A 23,975-nucleotide genomic window follows, 5' to 3' on the forward strand; every position below is an offset into this window, starting at 1 on the left:
CACAAACAGTACCGACAAATTCAGTTTATTCAAATCCAACACAATTAACATCTTTGTTGGCAGGTTGCGTCATTTTTCGATGCAGTAGACATGTTCGTAGAGGAAAAATATCTGTTTGAGGTAGTCAATTCGTTTTTTCAAATCTGACAATTTGCGGATGCTGTCGACGAAAATATAATGTTCGTTTTTGAACTGTCTCAGGTTTCCAACAATCGCGACCTAAAACCTCGCCAATTAATCTGGTTCGATTTTTCCAGTTCACTTTGTACATTGTCACCAGGTTTCAGACCATCGGGACACGTTTCCTGAACCAGTCGTTTGCTACTCTGGACTGTTATCAGCGCCATCTGCAAATACTCACAATTCAAATAATTCCAGTAGACTGAAAATTACGCTGCCAACCTGAACTAACATGTCTTCAGGAGCAGCCGCGGCTTCTGCTCGCATCATCTTCAAGTCGTCGTCTATTTGCCGCTGGTCATCACCCGGTTCGTCTATTTCTAGGATGCAATTTATACACCCCGTGCCGTCATCCACTGCAAATTCATTTTTAACGCGGTCAACTCCTACCGGTCAACTCACCTGTATAAGTGACTCTTTTTCGGTGGCTCGATTGTGAGATATGCGAAATGGTCCCGCACAAATACAAACTAGAGAAGTTAACGTCTTTGACGACGAACTTGTTGTCGACTTTTTCAGATTTTAGCAAATCTTTAATCAAAAACGATTTTATACTTGCCATAACAACGTTTCGACCAATTAGGAAGAGGTGTCATCTGTTTTCTCTCCTGATATCCTGCTACCTTGTGAGCCAGTTTCCAACTGCGATTAGAGGTTATACGTATCAGAGAAATTATCAAACCTGCGCCATCTGCTATCACGAAATTACAATGGAGTTGGGTAATGCAGACAATGACTGGACGTTTGAAAGGGTCGATCAATAAAATTGTGGAAATATTGATTTACGAAGCATCGTTGTCACAAATAAAAACAGAATGAACGCCTAATGACCATAAAATCGCAATAGTGTTTGGAGAAGCACAATCATAAAAGATTTTTATACCATAAAGGGTCTGTTATTAGTCACGAGTAAAGGGTACCACAAAGGACAACAATAGACTCATTATTTATCATAATGGAGTGCAATTTTTCCCTACCAGTAAATACACCCTGATTCCAAAAAAGACAAAAAAAGAAAAAAAAATGATATAATAAAATTATTTACAGTTACAGAATTATAGTACAGTTTTATTGTTATATAACACACAATTAAATAGTTTTACAAGTACGCTATCATATTACATAAAATATGTGTGCGCTTTATTTTGTCACGTGTAAAATAAACTTATACCCACACATTTGTATCTATCTACAGAGGAAACAAAAAGTTACAGCGATCAAGTTTATACCGAAGGTAATAAAATATTATAAGCATCAAATACTTTTGCACAATTGAAAGCCATACAAATATTCCCTATTATTTTCTTTAATCGGGCAACAAATCAAATGTAACTAAAACCACGTGTTTATGCATTGTGTCTTCCGAACTCGCCCGATTTGAACCCAGTCGACATTTCTCACTGCAAAAAAGACCTACAGGTCTTAAAAAATTAATACATATTTACAACAGTCGAATAAATTCAGATTAAGCAAACAATAGCGTCTCATGCACTTTTATTATTTTTAAGGCAAGAGACTTGTACACTCGGCTCTGTTAATGCGACGCTGATGATATTCGATGATCACAATAAATTCTTTAAGCTTCTTAGATTTGTCAACGCTGCGGTGCAGCCCAATTGTATTGTAATGAGAAGAACTTTTGAACAGAGCTAGAAAATGTTTGCAATAAACGTTGGGAGTAGGTTATAATTAGCTGTTTTCATGCAGAACATCTTTAAGAGTTGCACAATATAATTATCTGATCCCTGCGTGTATCGCGACCTTCGGTTGAATAAAATTAAGCCACCCACATTTTTGTGTATACGGTAAAAATCCCATGTGTAGACCGTGATGAGTCAGGAAAGTGGGAAATTTGAAAAGTCACGTCAATTAACAGTTATCGACATTCAATAACCCGATTGCATTGTGCGAACAAGTGAATAAACGTCATATGCCAAACCAATCTTTTTGTTGTTAATACCGAAATGTGCTGCTGGCGTAAAATTGTATAAAATTATTTCGTCCTTCTGGTAGGTTGTTATTATTCCGTGGTCACACCCGTTCTCTTGACAGCCAAGGAATTAAGGCATGTTTGTACTTGATGGAAGCGGAATGAAGAATTTATGTACGGTTATCAGTGTAACGATTAAATATAACGAGAATTGAAGCTTCAAGTCATGACACAACACACTCGCCGATGCTTTACATCTCCCGATCGATCGAGGAAGTCATCTGGACGATTTTAGACAAAGTATATTATTACGTAAACCGCTTTCTCTTTTCCATACTCCGAACACGGGATGAGGCTAATCGAACTGATAAAAACGATATTTTTTAACGCGATTCTCGGAGAACAATCCGTTAATAATATTTTTCGACGCGTCACTATCGAAAAAATGTCAACGCGTTTTAAAAAAGATTCACGATTTTTATGGTGGATTACTTCATTATTTTCATACAATACTCCGCTCCAGTGTTTTTATTCGGTTCATGTTGGGAACATTGCGGCGTGCAAAATTACGTTTTTCTAATAATAATTAAATGGATGTTTTTAAATAAGCGATCAGTAGCTAAAAATAATTGTACTTACATCATCGGCGCGTTATTATTTAATATTTTTCTTTTTGCAGAATAGCTCCTCTAGCTTTGCCGTTGCCAGATACACCGTCAGAAATGGTTTCTCGTCGCAGAATTCTGTCAAGATCACGTGACGACCTCCACATGGACTCCACGTTTCAACCACCGGAAGACGAAGAAGACGTTTGGTACCAAAAAGACAAACTGTACAAGGTGAGCAATTGACGTGCGTCACGTCGCGCCAAATTGTGAGAAAAATTCCAAAAAAGTAGGTGCCACCGTTAAGGCTCTCCTCCGAATGCTAATAAATCTGTGGGCACTCGATTGCATAATTTCCAGCGGTCCCCAATTACGCAACGGTTATGTACTGTGAGCATTAGGAACTGAGTGCGCTAGGAGGTACTGATGGTGTGAATGACATTTAAAAGTCAAATTGCGCCACGGCGACTCGATGAAAATCATGATTCCTCGTTCTGGAAAGCTTCAAAGCTCACAAAGCTTTGGTCCAGTTTGTCTCTGAATGGGCACTAATTATCACGCGCAAGTTGGTAGCTTTAAAGGTCGATTTTCACCGCGCTGCGAGTCGTCGAGTCAAAGGCCAGCGTAGAAAGTGTTCAAAACGCGATTGTCTTTCAATTGTCTTTCATAAATGTCAAATAAAATATTTTTGCGATTGTGCTGCACATTAGACAAACAAATAAAGACTGGAATCTAAAAAAGTGAAGATTTTTATGTTTCGGCGGAGTGAAATATTGCCAACTTATCAATTCTGATGTCCCGACTTGTTAAAATTTTATTATCATCGCAGGTTTGTAATGCAAAATCGAAGTTGTTGTTGCTACAAATTTGAATAACAACAACAAAGCGTCCATAAGTTAACTGTAAAATTGAGCAAGTAGGCGATAATTATTTGAAACTTGTCTGTCCAAATTTGATCCTATCGTCGGGCTGTTAACGGGTCTCGATGTGTCAAGTCATCACGTGAATTATTGCAGATTTCAGGGAGTTTGTTTATTTGTGGGTGGTACGACGCGACTATTGTGACGTTTCGCACCAGTCTGGTCGGCAAAATGTCCGAAAGAGAACCGCCGTAAGTAATGCTTCCGTCACATAGTGTACAGTTCCGGTGACCCGGTGTGAATAAAATAATAATTAATTGTTGGAAGAAAACGTTGCCAAAGTACGAGTCGTTAATGCTTTGACCTTTATTTATTCCACTCCTAAACGTATTTTAATTGGCTGGGTGTATAATTTTAAAATAATTACAATATAAACAAATACGAATTTTGATTGTCACTGGTTTTGTGGCAAACCAGCAGAAAATGCGTTAAATCGCTTCTAATACGGCCGCAATTAAATTTTCATTTCGAACAGACCCTCGGAGTTTATTGAACTATTACACACAATAAAGGCGATTTTTTATCAGACAAATTAATAAAATTACTTGCTATAATGTCGACGAAATTAATCGAATTTTTTCGAAGCGGCCCGCTCTTTTTTTGGCGAATATTATTATTCGAAACCACTTAGTGCAATTATAAACGCTCATGAAATCTCGTTATGAGGCAAAATTTGAAAATTTTTTTCACGATCGCTCGTCCCATTTACATGCGGGTCTGTGTAACAAATTTCTCTCGCAACAAATTATCTAGTTTAATTCCTCGTTGGGGAAAAAATGGTCGACGTTAATAGCTCACAGTGTAACGAACCGAGATTGCAGGCCTACAGTTAATTTTTTAGCCATCTCAGTTTACTTATGTGGAGTTCTACAAGCTACCAAATTGAGAACTTACGGAGGATGTCTTAATGACTTTACCTCGAGTCGTGAGTGTAAACTCGAGGGTGATGTAAGAAGAAACCGTTTTACGAGAGAAGAGACGAATGTTTTGTCAAACGGTGACGAATCGAAGACAATCGATTATGATTTGAATATTATTCTGCAGGTTCCATCGGTGGATATTTTATTTGGCCCACCTGGTGGACTGCTTTCTCTCTGCGATAATTAAAAATTAACAAGACGAGAACCTGGATGCTAATTGTCCGCTAATTATCCAGACGTACCTATTGTAACAATTCAGAATATTTTCTCTCAATCAGAATTTCACATATTACATTATTATATAAATTCCAGGTATTCCACACTTATTTATGAGAAACAATTATTATTCTTTGGGCGTACAAGGTTGTGCTAAAAGTGGAAATTCCTTTTGGTGCCCCGATGAAATCAATGCACCCGATCAAATCTTACTTCGACGTGCAGTACAAAAACGCAAAATTAATTCATCCACTTTTTGTTCGTATCTATTTTTATCGACTTTTACAATAATAGACCATAAAAAGGAACACGATTAAAAGGAATAATTAACTACCAAATTGCTTAATCTATCGCGTGTCATGTACCAGTTTCATTTTAGATATCGACTCGTCAGGTCCATTGTCTAGTCTTGTCGTCATCTTGAACTTAAAGCATTTAATTATGTGACAAAAATGCGGTGCATCAGATTGCGAGAGTAGTGCATTAAACATGCATTTTTCCGTGCGATTTCTTATCACGAGGATGATCCACGAGTTGAATGTAAAGACTAACCTGACCTTTAACCTCTTCTTCTGTTTTACCGCCTAAGACTACCGATGGCACCGATAAACCGGAATGTACTCCGGTCTTAACACTACACTCTCTGACATATTATAACAATTGCGTGAAATCGCCTCACACGTGCTCATTTATTGCACAAGTATTTCACTTTTTATGGACACGTGTTCCACCGAGACCACGAAAAATCAAATTCAATTTGGAAAATCTTCACTTGAGTTCAAATCTAGGCTAAACAATTACTAGTGGAAGAGTCAGTTCTTGTACCTGCTACTCCATCTGTTAATTGTTTTGCTGCACCGAATGGTACTCCTTTCTTTTCCCGCGTTCCCGCAATTTAACAGATCTGTTAAGGTAATTTTTATTTGCACGCGAACTGGCAAATGATGCTAATTGTGAAATTTTGGGAACGTCATGGGCAAAGAAATTCATCCAACAAAGCCAAAAGTGGCATCAATGAAATCGTCCAGAGAAAGTCACGTTTTGGTTGCACCAGGTGAGCCCTCTTGTACTCGCTCTCGTTACGAATTTAGTATGTCCATTATTGAGTGGCCGGACAGCGGTCTTGACATTTGCGGAGACCCTGACGACCGGCCAAACAACTTTCACAAGACGTCGTATAATTTAAAACAAATATTTTGATTCCCAATAAGATATTCACCGCTATTGTTTGAGACGTCCCGCTTAATTTCTCTGCGAGTGGTGCTTAAATGTAGCGTCCCAAGACGACCGATCAAAATTAACATAAATTTGAATCTACACCAAAAGCGAATCTGCAAATCTCCATCGGGCGAACTGTGATCGGTTTCTTAATTAAGCAAGGGAAAATTTGCAAATGTCAAAGACAAGTCTTGAGCTTTTGACATTTTAAATGTTGCAAAGGTTTATCTATCTGTTCATCGTCTGTACAAATTACGGTAAATATCATTTATTAAGTTTGAGTTAATTGTGTTCATGCTCTACCTACCAAAGATCGATCAGTCCGAACGGATTTATATAATTCTAGTCGACTTTCTGTTTACTCTGCAATTGGCGTGACCCACATCAGAACCACTCTGTACATTTTATTACCGAAAAACTGACAATGGACCTGAAAGACGTGAAGTCCTATCTGGTGTAGGTAGACTATAAATTTGATGTTAATTAGAATTGCATAATAGACTTCTGTTTTGTCATCGAAGGCAAACAGTGAAGATGGCACAACTTTCTTTTCAAAATGTGAGGGTTATGATGTAATTAAGTATCGGTGTGCAGCTATAGATAAAGAAGTAGAGTGGGAGCCAATATCCGTAATAAGAATGTCAAGGTTGGTATAATGCCATAGTGTAGATTTAACTAAGATTATTAAGCGTTCCAAATTGAATCATCTTCGCTAATAGTTTTTACGCCAGATACAGTTAAGGTAATTGCAGAAGGTCCTTAATGTGCACAGATCACTTAGTGTTGCTATGCTACGTAAGCAACACGATTACGCCTTACGGCATTTTAGCCGTTACAGTAACGTCCTTGTAACAAGCGCTATGCATTCACGTTCGAATATTTTCCAACATACCTTTCTTACTAGGGCAAATCCGCTTGACGATTTCAAATTACTAAATATTCTCCTGAGCATGAGTAGTGCACAAATTGACTGTCCCACGTGAATTTACCCAATTTTCCTAAGTTTCGTAACGATCTGTGAATACACCTTGCAGTGATGCAAGTTTCTGCAACTCCCAGACGTGTTTCGATGAGTCGATGTCTAAATTTTTGACCACCACCCACTGTACATTTTTTAACGCAGCAGGAGTTAAGCTGTTTGCATCTCTGATACTGTTACAAGGTCGAGGTAACGACTAGAACATGTTCGCCGTAGTCACCGAATTGTCTTCCTCTTGATGAGGCAAAAAATCGACAGGTGCTCGAAAGAACTATGTAGTACGTTTGGGTGCTCTTCGTGTATCCGGAGAAATTTTCTTTGCTGATGACGCTTTTTATTGACGATTGAATTTGAATAATTCGGCTCAAGCGCTCCACTTCCAAGCAAAAAGTCGATTCAATGCCGTGAAAGTAAAATTGAGTGTATGGTTCTCTAACGAGTAATTTGTACGCCGATGAAGTTTACGGTTGTCTGATCGGTGGTGGGAACAGAATCGAAACTCATTTTAACATGCGAAACGCACTACTAATTTTCGACATGACAAAAAGTTATTTTAAAGAGGTCGTTCTTGATCTCCTTGCATGTCGCATTTTGACACAGGTTTTTATTATACTTAACGATCATAATTTTTGTAAGATGCGAGACCATATAAAGAACACCGGCTCGAAAGTATTTCGTATGATCTCGTGTACTTTGTCATGAAAATGTAAATTTGATTTATTTATACACGCAGAGTCTATAAGAGTTAATTCTTGCCGAGAGGCTGACTGGTTGCTCTTGTTCGGACCGCTTCAAAAGTACAAAGAGTACCAAGAGTACCGGACCAAAACTGTTGCACACCGACTCTCTCAGTACACTCGATCTAGTACTAGTCGCTAAATTGGAAACTGGAAATATAAAATGTATCACAGTTGTTTCACAAGAACTGTTCCCATGTCTACGAAGGCCGCTTGTCCTTTTAACGTGTGCGTCAAATATTTACTTTCAATTTATAGTGGAACACAATCGGATCATCAAACCACACTGACTAGTCCACGCTGCGTACTAATCACTTTCCATTCATCTCGACTAGTACGTCGTACTAGTCAGTCTGGTGTCAATATCGCAACTTTTGAAAATTTGTTTTTCTACAATTGCGCAACACAAAGGAAATGTCACCTGTTTCACATGAAAATCAAGTGTATTTCGTCAACATTAATTTAATTACTCCTTTCACCAAGCTCCCAAGTCTAATCAAAATTTCAAATGAACGTAATGTTTTTAGTTTCTCTTATTAAAAAGGCGTTTCAATCTGTTTTGTGTCGTTTTTTTCGTTTTATGGTTTGGATATATTTAGTTTCTCTACTTTCGCTAACCTTATTGTTTTGCTGCATTCCTGCGTTAGCAGCACTGTTACTGCAACTGTCCGACAGGTTGCAAATCGCTAAATATCAAATCCCGCGAGATATGTCGAAGGATGTCGTGAAAGTTTCTCGTGACCACGTTACTCATCAATAGACGACTAAAATCTTTCATGAAAAAATATAATAAGAAGCGAGTCCCTATTACGAGCATGGGAGTTTTCTACGTAAGATTTTACATTGTTCGGGAATTGTGCAATAATCATTAAGACGTAGACACACTCTTGTCGTGAAAGTTGCCCAAGTTAACAGAATTTGACGTGAGATTGAACCAATTCAAAGTATTCTTCGTAGGCGATTCAAGAACCGAGAGTCGACGAGACAACCGCAAACCACCTCGGTTATTAAATTACTTCGACCAATTAAGAAATTGGGAAAAAATGGCACGCTTAACAGAGCAAATTGTAGATTTGAAAGAAAGTTGACGGTTTTGAGTTATCACCAGCGTTTAGCATATAATAAAAATTTTTCGTCGCCGTAACAAAACTATTTCGTAACACCTTTCGACATAGCATCTAAAGAAAAGTGTTGCTGCACTCGGTTATGTTATGGGTGGTATTTTATTTTATTTTGGAACAATGCGTCCATAAAATTTTGTAAATAATAATTTATCGCTCACAACCTCAAACTGGAACAAGTGTTGTATAATGCCATTTAAATTGTGCAACGATTTATTGAACTGTATCCCTTTCTATATCGCCCCTGGTCAACACCTATCACTCTACATCTAGTTCAATTCGGAACATGCGTTACTCGAGAGCAAACGCAAAAACGAGGTGTTTTGCTTGACCTCACATGCATTATACACTCGTCTATGACAGACTTGCAACTGCAAGCCGGTTTGGTAATGGTATTAGTAGGTAATGATGGTTAACTGTTAACACGAAGTAGTCTAATATGTGTGATGTTCTAACTCAGATTATTATGCCTAGTTTTCTTAGTCATTTTCATATGTTCTATGCATTTTTTTTCAACAAAAACCCGTATTTCTACCAAAACATCAAAAACAACGTTGAATTTGACTTTTTACCCTTATTTTTAACCCCTAACTTCTAACTCAGATTTTCCAAAGAACATCATTTTTTTAGGAAAATGAATCTATTTTCAAGTGTTAATCGTTGAAGTTTGTTGAGTTTGAAAAACAGCTCATTGAAGTCTGCTCAAAAACACAAAAATTAAAAAAATTACCTGTTTTTAGACCCATTTTATCTATTGAAACATCAAAAAGAATAGATTGTAATATAAGATTCGATTTAACAGAAAGACCTAATAAAACTATTAAATTAAGAGAAAAACAGATTGATGAAATTAAAAAATATAAAAAAGAGAAGAAAAAATATTGTGATATCAAATTTTCTCCAACACAGATAAGTGGATTTTTATCTGCTTTAATTCCTGCAGCATTAGCTGTAACCAAAGCATTGGGATTACGTGCAGCTGGTTATTCAGGTACTAAATTAGCTCAAAAAGCCTTTGGAGATGGTATAAAAAAGAATAAAAAAAAGACAAAGAAGCCAAAGACATATGGACAAGGAATAAAATTGATAGGAAAAAGTCTGGCAACGCCAGCGTAGAGGCAAAGCCGAAGTCAGGCTTAAGTAATATAGAAATATCTGATATTATGAAAAATGAGAAGAATTTTCGAGGTGTTTTTGCAATTAACATGTTACCAAAAAAAATTGGAAAAGATGAATCAGGTATAATTAAGCTTCAACATCTAATTGTTTTTCGTATCCCACCTCCACCCGGCGGCACGGCAATTTTGCCGGAGTACATACACTATTACGGATATTACTATCAAGTAATAGTGCAGTGCTTATCAACATAATTATTATTGTTATTATTATTATTATTATTGAATAAGTCAACTAACAGACTACTGTCCAAATAAAAGTTGACTAAAACAAGAAAAACATGAACAGAATTCAGTAACAGTCAGCTACAATTATTACTACTGTCCCATGTCTAGAGATAATACTGAATGAAGTGTTCATCAAGCAAGCCGATGCAATCGATCTAAATTACACATTATAACAACCAATATACTCGGAAGTGGCATAGTATGAAGATCACAAATGTCGTTAAAACAGTTAAAGATGGAACACATCCTGAACGAAGGACAATTATTAAGAATATTTGTATTAGCTCTAGGAACATAGAAATATCTATGTGATCTTGATGAAATCTGAGGGACACTGATGAACACACCATTCAAAAGAGTGGAGCAGTCTACTTTATTATGGAATAATTTAAAGAGGAAGGTCACCGTATCAAGTACCCGTCTAACTTTGAGGGGGGTAAAATTAAACCTGGAACACAAGAAATCATAATCAACACCAACGGGCGGATAAGTTCCGTCTTCCTTAAAGGAGAGATAAAGGAGAGATTTGTGTTTTATAGAAGGCAACTAGACATAAAAATAAGATTTTGATAAAAGGTATATAAAAAAAATAATTATTAGTAAACTAGTGTTGGCTGTTTGGACGAGCACGACCTTAATGAAGTCAAACAAGGTTTTCAACGCGTATGTATGTATGTCCGAATCATTGAACTGGAAGGTTTGAGAAGTAATGGTCTTCCAGGGTGTATTTGGCGCCTATACTACGAATTAAACCACAATGACACCGAATTACAGCAGAGGAAAGATATTCCGGCGCCTACCCTTCCGAACAATGAGAAAGCATTGAAAAAAATATTTGAGGATATTACGATGATGGCTGGTGTTTTGGGAATGAAAGTTGTACGAAAATTTACAGGAAAAAACGAATGTACTGCCGCTGTGGAATATTCCTCGATAGGTTGTCAATGTGCTAGAAAGGATTTTAAAATGGCCACTGAGGCCCCTCGTAAGTGGCCGAATATTACAGAGGAGATACAGGAAGTACAAGTCACATTATTGCAAATGAGAATGTAAAGGATTTATTATAAATTGTTCATTTATAGTTGTTTATTTATTTTTTATTTAAGCAATAAATTAAAAAAATTTATTAAATAACATTTTTAATTTACAATGCGAAAATTTCCGATAATAATGCGGAATCTGGAAAAGTGCCCCGAATGCTTGCAGCGTTTCCACGTTGAATGGCAAGGGAAATCCTCTCAAAAAGGACTTTTCTTAGATTTTGAATCCCCTGATTCCGCGATAAGTCGGTCTCCGATGACATTAATGAAATCTATTGTTTCTTTGCACCAAGGGCCTAAGGTTTCAAAGGCTAAACCTTTAAATATGTAGTTTGACGAAATAATTGAACTATATTTGTTATGTTTGCAATTGTTTACTTTTATTTGGGTTTGATTAAAGTATTATCTACATATTTGCGTTTTTTTTTGTTTACTTGGAAAACTTTATAACCCTAAATTTAAAGGAGAATGATATCTATAATTCAATTTCAAATAAATAATCAAGTCTTTTAAATTATTCTTGGTAAAGAAGAATTTGAGTTGTTAAAAAAATTATCTCGTGAAGAACAAACAATATCACAAAAACAAGATGTTCCAGATAATTTTTAAAACAACACTGATTTAAGTTATTTCAAATCAAAAGAAATTAGTAGCATTTTGAATTATGTATCTTTCTTTTTCCTCTGACATTGATGGTTTTCTTAACAACTTTAGTAGTCTAATAGTGTAACTTTTTAACTCAGATTATTACGCCTAGTTTTCTAAGTCATTTTCCTATGTTTTATGCATTTTTTTTTTCAACAAAAACCACAGATTCAGTTGTTACGTCTGGCTCACATTTTTAAGAAATCATAAAAAAAACTGGGTAGTTTTCCTTAGTTTTGGCAAAAAAATCTGACTCACATTTTAAAAAAAGGCCATAAAAAATGGTAGTGTGTATAAAAAATTGATGTTTCAATAGATAAAATGGGTCTAAAAACAGGTAATTTTCTTAATTTTTGTGTTTTTGAACAGACTTCTGTTTTTCAAACTCAACAAACTTCAACGATGAAAACTTGAAAATAGACTCATTTTCCTAAAAAAATGATGTTCTTTGGAAAATCTGAGTTAGAAGTTAGGGGTTAAAAATAAGGGTAAAAAGTCAAATTCAACGTTGTTTTTGATGTTTTGGTAGAAATACGGGTTTTTGTTGAAAAAAAAATGCATCGAACATAGGAAAATGACTAAGAAAACTAGGCATAATAATCTGAGTTAGAACATTACACATATTAAACTACTACACGAAGTGTGTTAAGGATGTTTCTATTTTTTCCTTCTGCATCTCGTACACGCTTTGCACGACCACTTATCGCGGATATTTCTGCCGATCCGAGTGAAATTTTGTCTTGGACCGCACCCGAAGGCGTTGGTAATTCCCCGACCCCGCGAATTCTATTAAGATTTTGCCACTCATTCAAGCGACAATTGACTTTTGATCCAATGTGTTAGTCGAGTGGACAACTTGGACGAAATGATGCGGAACAGGTGTTCCTTTCAATGTCAATTCCGTTGAAAGCTGTGACAATATTTTTATTCCAGGACCACATCCAGGAGGTTTTGGACAAGTGGACGCAGATTGACGACGAAATCTGGGCAAAAGTGATCGTTTTAGAACGAAATCGGAGGGTTGCCAAAGCGTACGCGAGAGCTCCAGTTTTGACAGTAAACGGTTCCGACGACGGATTCGACGGTTTCCGGTAAGTCTTCTAGAGATAAGAAACAATGGTCTTAGATTTCGAAGGATCACATCAAACGTCGGACAAGAGAAGATTTCACGCAACTTTTGCTGCAATCCACTATCTGTCCGACAATGCCTTCGAAAAGCCATAACAATAGTTATATTTATATCACGTATGCAGTAGGTTACATTTTACAGCGCGAGGTTTTTAGTTTGAAACACGAACGCGAAGCGGGTTGTATTAATTTTTTTGGCCGACGACCCCCAATAATTTTGCAAAACGTGTCAACAGACTGATATTTGATAAATGAAATGGCAGAAAGTTTTCTACTATACCGATGACCGTCACCTGTGTTGATTATTTTTATTTATTAATTTTTCTTAATAGGACTTGAAAGGATTTGATCATTTATTGGATGGAGTATTTGATCAAAACCCAAAGTAACATGTTTCCTAATTTTGGGAACTGCGGTTTTTTTTAATCTGCACCGTCCCATTGAATCAAAAAAATAATCTTCTCGATCAAAATGCAAAATACATACTTTTGACCTTTCCGATGCAGGTGTAAAATCTTGTTAGGTACATAAAATGGGTATAAATATATTTAATACAATATTATATTAATTAAATCACAATTTATAGTAGATAAATATAAATACCTTTCAAATTTTCGCCTGTAGTAATGCTACTTATCCACAAAAAAAACGCTTATGTTTGTCGCCCGGAAATTCGTGATATGTGACTTTTGGATTGGAATTTAAACAAGAGGGGATACAACGAAACATCTTTCAAATTATTGCTACGCTATTGCTATCAAAAAACAAGAATAAATAACGCACTTCAATTTAAACTGCACGCTATTTAGCTGTCAGTGAAGTGATAACTAGCGCCACGACAAAAATTGGAATTACTCGATATTTTGAAAACTTGCTTATTTGGCAGGCTTTTATAATCAACGCAGGCGACGCCGATGACTGACATACTTACGATTTACACCACAAGATGGCGCTATCAAACTTCGGATAAAGACAATTAAATTATGTCCATTTTTGGAAACTGAACGGATCAATAGTAACGATATCTTGTCTTAGAATAAATGGACTTCATTTATGATAAGCTAGGTTTTTTTGAAGGTCCCTAAAAGCTTAAAATTTTCGGATTAGTGTACACACTCCGATAGTATGGTTATGGTGTAAAAATCAAGATAGCTGTTCAAAATATGTCAATTAGAGTTTAGGAGGCCAAAAATATGTCTTCGAAAATACGGTCAGGGTGTATTAAAATTCCAGGTGTTGTTGGTCGTGACAAAATGCACAGTTGCGTTGTTATTTATGTTGGTCAACACTTTTTAGTCATTCTATTGCCCCGATCTTGTCGCCGGTTTTAACGCCGTAAATTGATGGTAGCTCCGTGTTAAAACATCGGAAAATAAATCAAGAATTATGGTAAGGTCAGTTTCCATTCCTTTGTGGCTGTTGACAATAACGTATGCTTGATATTACCTCTTGAATAAACGAGAGCGCAATGTGGGTGCGAACCTATTGCAAAACACTCGTTCCACCAGCGCTTGCCACCAGATATATAAATAAGCCTTTCTAATCGCTGCAAACTCGTGACAATTTACAAAGATCACAAACGTACACAGAAAAATAATATTTTAGACGAAAACAGCGTTGCCAACAGCCAGGAGTCTTGTTCTTGATTTGGGAGCTCGTTCGATTCAAATCTCGTCTGCAGGTTATTGACAACTGAAGATAATTCTCGCTCCAATTTTACCACAAAATGATGAATGAAACGGATACAGCGATGTTGAAAGCTAAATGGGAACACGACAACGATATTAAGTGGTACTACTGTCCGAAGATGATGAACTCTCATTAGGTGCCTGAAGATATAGAATTCACATAAATATGCACCTCCTGCGAATTTTGCAACACGCAATGCTAATTTAGAACATCTGCTAATACCCTTTTTAAACACCGCCTAAAAAAGACCACACGTTCTTGGAAAAAACTACTTTTCGGCGTTAACAAATCGATTGCAGGAAAACGCTCGTGGACCAACATTAACAATGACAGTGGCTATTCGATTATTGATGCAGCACGAATGTGTGCAGCGATTTATAAAACATTTTTAGCCTGACCCCTCATGTAGAAGTTCTGTTAAAATGACATGCTCATTATTAACAGTAACCATTTAGATGTTCGCTCAACTTTTCATTAATCATATCAAACCAAGCACGGAGAGAAGAATTTGAGTGACAAAAGGCGAAGATGTGAAGTTTTTCGAGTGGTGTCCCAATTAGGCAAGCAAAACAGCGTAAAGATCGCTAATTAAATTTGCAGAATTAATGCGGCGATAGTTATCTTAATTCAGGCGTGTAATATTTGATCAGCCATTAACTTATTACCACCCACCCACAAGATCAGTTTAATAAACCGGCTCCGAGAAATGCGTTATTACTTTTTTATCCTCACCAATCAAACGAATGCCCCATCTTAAATAAAAGGTTTTCGATGTTGTGTCAACGCAAATAACTAATGAATTTGATCCGGCCTTGACACTTTTGTCGGCAAAATCAGTTTTCCCGTGATACTTCGCAACAAATTGTGGTTCAGAGCAGTCTCCTAAAAATTCGAGTGATTCCCGATCATGCGTTATTACGTTATTATTTTTCTATCACGGCATGCAAATCAAATTGCACGATCAATTTAAATTGGGACTGATTTCGTTTAATCACCAATTACGACCTTGCCTCGCGTTCACCTTGCAAAATTGGGAAATTACTTTTCCACCGAGTTACGGAAAACATGAGCGACTCGACTACTTCACACCACAATTTTGAATTTATTCAAAGTGGATTTTTTTATTTTTCGGCGGAACGTCTCGAAAAAAATCCGACGTTGCTCAAGCGTTACCGACAAATGCCAGTTTCACAGATTGATGATCAGCAATATGTGGCAACGATGATTCACCGAACATGCTCCATTTCTAACGAAATTATTTCAACCGATCGAAAACGTCTCAGTCTAATTTCAATTTCTCCATAAATGACTCGCTTCCGACCTTCGTTAGTTTCCATCCACTAAAAAATATATCAGGTAGTGATTGCCGATATTTATGGCAGCACTTCTAATTGCCATCGGTCCGATGGATCGACAAACAAGTTTTTTGTTTTTCTCTTTGGTCCGACACTCGACTGTCTTCGTTAAACAAACTCCTCGCAAAAATTTAATTACGTTTGATTGGTCACTCTTTTTATCGAGATTTGCAATGGTAGAAACCTTCAAGTGGTCGATTTTTTGGCAGTCGGTTTGAAAGTGGCGAGAAAGAATTCAATCAAATTTCCCCGCAATCAACAAAATCTAAAATGAATGTTAAGGAGCGGTTTAATAACATTCAGACATTCCGATGAACGTTTAAATTTCAGGTGTAACGTGATGAAATGATTGGAATTTGAGGTAAATGATATTTTGCTATCTTAACTACGAACTGGGTGACCTTCATTTAATGCAGTTATAATTAGATATTGAAAGTATTGTTTGTCTTCGTACTTTATGTATATTAAATGGATAACGGGACTTGATAGCGGAAAATTCTTTCGTGATTAATGTAGTTGGCAAGCTCGTTTCGCCACCCCCGCTTTCATATTACAGCATCGCCTTAACGGCCGAACCTAAATCAAAATTTCCAATTGCGGCACCGAGTCGCTCATTTTTCATCGCAACCGTAATATTAATCAAAATGTGATTTTCAAAATTCTAGACTCGCACCAACTAGGCCAGTTCTGCAGACTTGTTAGAAGTGAAATACGAGACCTGCCTTATGCGAATTTATTAATGAAAATGAGAGGGGGGCGTGCTTGATTTTTTGAGAAGCTGTTTTGGCTCAGTTTTATTTATGGCCTCACCAGACTCAATATAAGTTTGTTCTCCATTAGGTCGTGATTGTTTTTCTCACAATATGTCAATAGTGACAGTTTAGGACCACAATACGACCAATAAAAATCGTAAGATGTCAGGGCTTGTTATTTAGGATATATACCGAGTTCGCTGGCCAAAGACGCCTTTGCAATTACACAAGGTCGTCTAGTCTGGGCAGATATTTTTACCAAATCCCGTTCCAATAGGAAAGTGTTAAACGGCCTTAATCCATCACGCTATTCACATGCCAGGCAATAACGCGAAGACTTCCGAAATTCCCCATCAAATACGAGACAATCAAAGCGTGCGAGGAGAGTCCTTTTCGGTGTCCCGGTGATCGGGTGCGTGCGAGACATTACTTAGGTGATGTCGCCAACTCGGCAAGGACGCCTAGATTCGCCCGACAAATTTATTCCTGCTCGATATAAAACAGCAAAAAAGGACAGATGCGTGCTAAGAAAGTGTTTAAACGGCTGAATTCACTTTGTCCCAACTGAAACAACAATCCTGGCGTCTCAGGATCATCTCCTACCGTCATAAATCATCCATTCGGTTTTTATTCTGTTCATGAATATGCCACGCAAAAAATTGATATGATCTTGCCACACATCAGATGTGTTCTTCAATCTCGCCAACCATTCGGATCGTGACACCTGCAAACTGGATTGTTGCTGAGGATCGCGAATATTTTTGCAAGCTGATGTGACACCAAGCAAAGATTTTCACCGGGAAATCCGTCACGGTGCTCGCCCAGAAACTCACCACTGTGAGACTCGGTACCTAGGTAAAGCAATTTATATAATCGAACTCTGTAGATCGGCATCCGTTCTAATCACCTCAAGGTTGTCTCTTACTTTGACGCCTACCACGTTGACTTTCTGATGCTGTAATTGAAACACAATGAACTGTAGGGAACGCCAACAAAGGAAAAACTGCAACTGTACTGTTGACACAATTTGTAAAAGGCTCTTTGATCCAAACTTGAATAGCTTAGCTGCGCCGCTTAATATGAGAAACAAGCTACCTCGCTTGAAAAAACGAATTTACGATACCACCATTGCTCAACTGGTCTTACATTACGTCAGTCTGGTGGACTAGATCAACACTATTAAACTTAACGTCCTTTCCTGATTTTGCCACATAATTTATCAACGTGGGCAGACGGCGGCAGATACCAGCACGGGCACACCCAAAACGGTGATCCATTTATAGTTTCGTTGTTCTATTATGTAACAAACACGAGACTTAATTCTACTGTTCTAAGGTTCTTTTGCTGGCGAAGACGCAACGTCATTGCAGGCGCCAATGACTCCGAAGGAGACAATAAAACACACATGGAAAGACACCGCGTGTACACACCAAGATAATGATATGTGAGAATTTACGCGAAATCCTAGAACAATAAAGAAAGTTTTTATCTTGGGGTAATTACATTAGAAAACGAATTTGAGTCAGCTTTTTGATTTATTTTCTAACGCGACGAAAAAAATGTGCGAACGATAAAATAAGTTCACAGATTTGTGCTAGCAACATAATTTATAGGCTACTCGATATTGGAATGACTTTTGAAACAATTGTAATTTATCTTGTACACCTTCACTGTCGATCTACGGTCAGGTACTTGTCTTTTTAGTTCTTTTTCAAAGTGTTGTGCATGTCATCTTCTCCATATGTAGCTCATATAAAATAATTTATAAGAGCGAAGCATTGTTTGATAATGCTGGCTCATCGTAATATGAGACAAATTTATCAATTACCGTAAAACAATGATACAACTTTACAACAATAAGTGTAACAAGAGCGACATCTGTGTAAGTCGCAAAATATCATAAAAACAAGACGAGAGCAAGAACAATGCGATGTCCTGCTGCAGCAGAAGATGCGGATTAATGATTATAATGTTTTGTTTTAGAATTGGTTTGTGTGGCTTCGACAATCCAATGCGAGACCAAAAAACTGAAGAATTCAAAAGGCACATCGGACATGTAAGTATATTGGTTGTTGGAAGTTGTGATGGGAGTTTGTCAGTTGTTGGAGTGGCGTTAACTGTGATGTTTTGCAGGGTGTGAAAATAAAAATGGACGACGCTGGAAACATTCTCATAAAACGAGTATCAAAATGCAACGTTTATATCAAAAACACGGGTCAAGATGACGAAAATGCGATAGGCAATGAAATTTTAAAACTTGCAAATTGCGCGTTAGAACCAGAAAAACCTGTAAAGGTAAACGCTCACGGTAGTTGGTGGAGCGGTCTTAATTTTATCTGATTTGCAGCTCTTTGACATGAAGAAATTTCAATCAAATGTGAATCGTGAATTACGCCGAGCTTATCCCGACCGACGAAGATTAGAATGTCAATGTTTGAGTGCAATAGCTTTCGTCAAATCCGAACCAGAACTGCTGGAATGCCCTATTTGGGTCCTCATTATAAACGTCGTCGCCATGGACATGCTAAAATCGAAACTTCCTCCAGGTACGCCCACGTCCCTCTAAATAATCCGTTCGGTTAGTTGTCATTGCCAAAAAAAACCACCATCTCGTGCGTTCATCCCAACGTATTAAAAGGCCAACGATCTAGCGCTCTCTCGAATTCCGTCATTTTGCAAACAGCATTTTTTCAAAATTTACACTTTCGCTCGTTCGCGACGAGAGCGAAGATTTTGGAGTGGGCTGACGTGCTTTTGGTTCCAGTGCAACGCGTGATGGACATCAAGAACAGACCACGCATCCCGATTCCAGATGAGGATCCCTACAGCGTCGCTGGCAACGGTAGCGGATCATCGGGCAGTTCAGGTTTCGCGGGGGCGGGTAGTGTCGCCGCCACTAGAGAACAGCTCCTTTTGCAGAGCCAACAACACGCACAACGTCGCAGCGAGAAACCACCTAAACTACCACCCCGCGAGAATATGTATCCCCATGACATACCTAAGGTTTGTTTTTGTTGTTTATTTTCTTGCCAGCATAGCAGCCTTTGTACGCCTACAATCATAATAAACACATAAATTTCTAAGCCGTAATAGAATCTACATGACCGTTACTGAATAGATGCTATCAATTTTAATTATTGCCGGCTAACTGTGTACAACCACATACTCCTATTCTATAAACATATCTGGAGAGACGTAGAACGCCAAAAAAATCAACCGGGATTAATTATTTAGCCGTTTACGACAGGACGAATCTAATTAGCCAAAGCACAATCCCAGATAAGACCAAGGGAATTCGTTTCAGTCTTCACTCGAATTGATAGGAACGTCACAGTTGGTGGACGACTGTATCCAAAGACTTTCCACATTGTCTTTTTGTTCAGAAGCAAGCAAATGTGAGGCAATCACCGAAAACATTGACTAAAATGAAGATGTTCTCTGTAACAATGGTTTGTGTTCTAGTCGATCCGATTCTGATTGCGCTCTGCTTCCTCGTTGTAATTATGTAATTCGCTAAATTTTGGAGCGTGGCTCGCTTCCAAAAATATGTGTTCCTCGAATATTTGCACGGTGAACCGTGACTACAAATCGAACTGCAAATTCCCGTATAATTATGCACACTCTAGTAACCCGTTTAATTGCTCTATTATTTATCGAAACGCATTGAGGCACTAAACGGCAACGAAATTTTTACCGGAGAAAGTACCACCTCGTTACAATTTTCCCTTTTACTTTTTTTACAGCCCGATTACGACGACCACGATCACGACAACAGCAGACTCAAACCGTTCCCGTCTTCGCGAGGCAAAGAAAAATCAAAAGACAGCAAAAAATACGGTGAGTAACTTTTTGCCCAGAATTTACATAATAGAGTTCGCAGGATTCGCCGACAATATGCATTACGTTTAATTTGTTACGTCTATACGCCACTTTCTGGTGAGACAAGTCGAACAAAAAAAGTAAACATTCTTCATTCAGAGTCTGGATTAGCAGTGCTGAACGGTCTTTGAGTCGGTGTTTTGATGTTTGCTTGCAGATGACCCCTATTACTGCGGATTGAGGGCTCGCGTTCCGAATTTCGTGGCCAAATCCAAAACGAAAGACCCGGTGGTACCGTCCAAGAGATTTTCCATCAGCCAGCAACAAGCGCCGCCGCCCCTCCCCATGATGCACCAACACCACGTGAACCCGCACCACATGCACCAACACCCGATGTGGCACACCAGAAGCTTCGAGAGCGGGATCGGTAAGTGAATTTTGGTTTTTGGCGCATGTAAACAAACGGAGACGTTTAGATTCCGACGCTGTGGAGTCGCCCTACAACCAAATCTACGGAAGACTACCGATTCCGACGAGGGCGTACATACCCAACCAGACGCGCACCATGTACATCGGAGAGTGGGACTAAAGTGTGTAAATAGATGAACTGATTGACGAATTGTTGTTGGATTCGATGTCCTTGGCATGTGACTGATTTGCCATAATTTGTGTGGGGTCGCAATAACGAGCAAATTGGTCAACATGCCGTCCCAAGACTTTGTATATCTCTATATTTACTGGCACTTTATTCTACTTTGATACTGCCACTACTTTGTTTATAGACTTTTTATAACGAATTATTCTACTATGTAATATTTTATACCTTACACCTTGTAAATAGTTACAAGATACTTAATTTAAGTAAGTAAACTTAGTAATCTATTTAAAATACTCAGCTATATATAGTTAGTCTGTTAAGTGTATAGTATTATAGTAACAGATTTTTGAACGAAAATGTGATTACATTACGTTACAGTCATACATGTTTATACGCAGTACTACATATTTTTGTAAAGTAATTTTACAAGTGTATATGATATTTTTGTAATTTATGCAATAAATGGTGACGGATGTGAATAGTCGAGTCTTTCATTCTTCCAAGTTATTCCTGGAGGGTCAACGACACAAATAACGAAGAATTTTCGCTTGGCGCCCTATCAAATTCATCAGATTGCCTCTAGTTTGAGTCGGTTATTGTGTTGGAGAAAATAAAAAGCAGAAGAAAATAAATACGTCAGAATCGTAAGATATTGATAGTTGTGGTTGTTAGGATGAGGATGTGCATTCAATTCAGCGATCTTTACAAGGACGAACCGGCCGAACCGAAACTCATTTATTCAGCGGCTACACCCTTTGTTAAAAAAACATACGTGATGAAACACGAAATAGTGATGAGAAATTGAAAACTTTATTACAGAACCACAAATTCAATTACTAACCCCAACCCTCGGATGGTTATTCGATAAATTGGACAATTATTAGTCGTCATTAGCGTTGATTTTTACTAGTTACGATTCGATTCCAAACAATATTGCGTCGAACGTGACGTAAGTAAATTTGAAAACTTGCAACAAAGAAACAAGTGTACCGTACCATTGAAAATTTAAAAAAAAAAATAAAAAATTTAATTTACCCGATGGAGAATGGTGAAATGTTTTCTGACACTGCAATGAAAAAGAATTTATTTTGAAAAAAAAGAAAAACAGTTTTTGTGTTTACGGGGACAGCGCATAGTATTTTTTAAATGATAAGAAATGTCGCGTCTAACAGACGGATGGACTATGTTAATGCAAAAAAAATTGCTGTGTTTTGTTTCAAAATGTGTACAGGTACTACGTTACAAAGAAAGGTAAACACCCTTTTATTGATCTTGTTTCTCTTGTTGTCCCGTGTTCACGGCCTTCTGGAGTCCATGCCTGACAGCCTGACAACATCTTAAAATGGTGCCTACAGATCTGCAAATTCTTCTGGCAATTTCTAAAATCCGCCCTCTTTCAAAGTCACTAAGCTGAGGAATCTGACCAAGTGTACGCACTCGCGGCATTGCTCGCCTTACAAAAACACTTTTCCAACAAGTTTTATAAAATTCAAAGGTCAAAATTTTCAATATAAACAAAATTTCCGTACACTTGCAATAACCGAACCAGCAGCACAAAAGGCAGAATAGGTACTGCATAGATAGGGCTGCAAATTTAATCATTTCTTATCTGACCCAAAACACATTTGCCCGCAAAAACTTATTGAAATAAAACTATAAATACTGGGTGTTTACCTTTCTTTGTCACGTAGTACATATATTATATTTTAGAATTTCAAAGTTATCAATTATCATACAATAAATGTGCAGGGAGAAAGTTCGAACACAGAAATAATATTACGGGAAAATGTTGATAAAAAAGAAAATGAGTACATTTACATTTGTACAGATAACGCATAATTATTCAAAAAAAGTGCGTTAAACTAGTGTGACACGATACTAAATTTCACAGAAAATTCTGTAAAAATGACAAAGACAAACTATGATCCTGATCGTTCATTGGTCCTGATCGAGGGTCTCTCTCATTTTGTAACAAATTTTCTACAACATCTAGCATCGTGTCAAACAGCCTTTAGGAGTAAAATTTAAAAAGTGGTAATAAATTAAGGTTAAAGAGAGAGAAAAGTAATGAAAAAGTACAAATGCATTACACGATTGAACAATAAATGGTGAAAGTACTGATGTTAAATTATAGAGAGTAAAGAATAAGAAGTAAAAAAAGTTTTACTGCACAAAAAAGAATAGAACCAACTAAAAAATAATAAAAAAGCAAAATTTAAATTGGAGAAAAAATTTGAAGACAGAAAATTGAGATAATTATTTTTAAAAATGCCTATTTAAGGAAAAAAGAACAGCATTTTGAAAGGAACAAGGAACAAACGTCCAAAATAATAGATAACAGAATGGGAGAATTGACCAAAAGAACATCCAAAGAAGGAATACTATACTCGATAATAAAGTGTCAGATATTTGAAAAAAAAAAAACCTAATGGGTAAAATATAATTTATAGATTTCGGTTGATCAAGATGCTGAGTATAGACAACTTACTTTACACTTAAGACTTCTGTTGCCTACTAATCTTCTAATTGGGCATTGATAGTTCTCAAATATTTAAAAAAAAACGTAAATATCTGGATACTAATGTTACATAACACTTGCAGTTGTATAAACACTTTGGGCACTTAGTTTTAATATTTTACTACTTCTTAAATTTCTAAAAACTCATTTAACTTGGCATTCTTATCGTCCACGTGACATCTAACGAACGCTTCGCGAAACT

The 23,975-nt window shown here is 37.2% G+C and overlaps 2 protein-coding genes across 3 annotated transcripts in view; one reads left to right on the forward strand and one right to left on the reverse strand.

Moving 5' to 3' along the window:
* The window catches only part of exp (expansion), a 36,691-nt gene extending 14,955 nt beyond the window's left edge, over positions 1–21,736 (forward strand). For both annotated transcript variants that reach the window (XM_069061395.1, XM_069061396.1), the window contains exons 2-10: positions 2,790–2,949; positions 12,848–13,005; positions 18,822–18,894; positions 18,972–19,133; positions 19,186–19,384; positions 19,603–19,841; positions 20,582–20,675; positions 20,875–21,084; positions 21,134–21,736. In XM_069061395.1, coding sequence (XP_068917496.1) covers positions 2,790–2,949; positions 12,848–13,005; positions 18,822–18,894; positions 18,972–19,133; positions 19,186–19,384; positions 19,603–19,841; positions 20,582–20,675; positions 20,875–21,084; positions 21,134–21,246 — 1,408 coding nt within the window. In that variant the 3' untranslated portion in view covers positions 21,247–21,736. The remainder of the gene's footprint in view (positions 1–2,789; positions 2,950–12,847; positions 13,006–18,821; positions 18,895–18,971; positions 19,134–19,185; positions 19,385–19,602; positions 19,842–20,581; positions 20,676–20,874; positions 21,085–21,133) is intronic.
* On the reverse strand, positions 10–23,966 carry LOC138140389 (uncharacterized). The gene is made up of 5 exons (XM_069061398.1): positions 23,744–23,966; positions 583–822; positions 403–536; positions 270–347; positions 10–219 (listed from the first exon to the last, which is right to left on the reverse strand). Exons 2-5 carry the CDS (start codon positions 740–742, stop codon positions 70–72), a joined length of 522 nt encoding a protein of 173 aa, XP_068917499.1. The 5' UTR covers positions 743–822; positions 23,744–23,966; the 3' UTR covers positions 10–69.
* Between the last annotated feature and the right edge of the window lie 9 nt (positions 23,967–23,975).

This window comes from Tenebrio molitor, chromosome X (genome assembly GCF_963966145.1).
Source record: "Tenebrio molitor chromosome X, icTenMoli1.1, whole genome shotgun sequence".
NCBI classification, from domain to species: domain Eukaryota; kingdom Metazoa; phylum Arthropoda; class Insecta; order Coleoptera; family Tenebrionidae; genus Tenebrio; species Tenebrio molitor.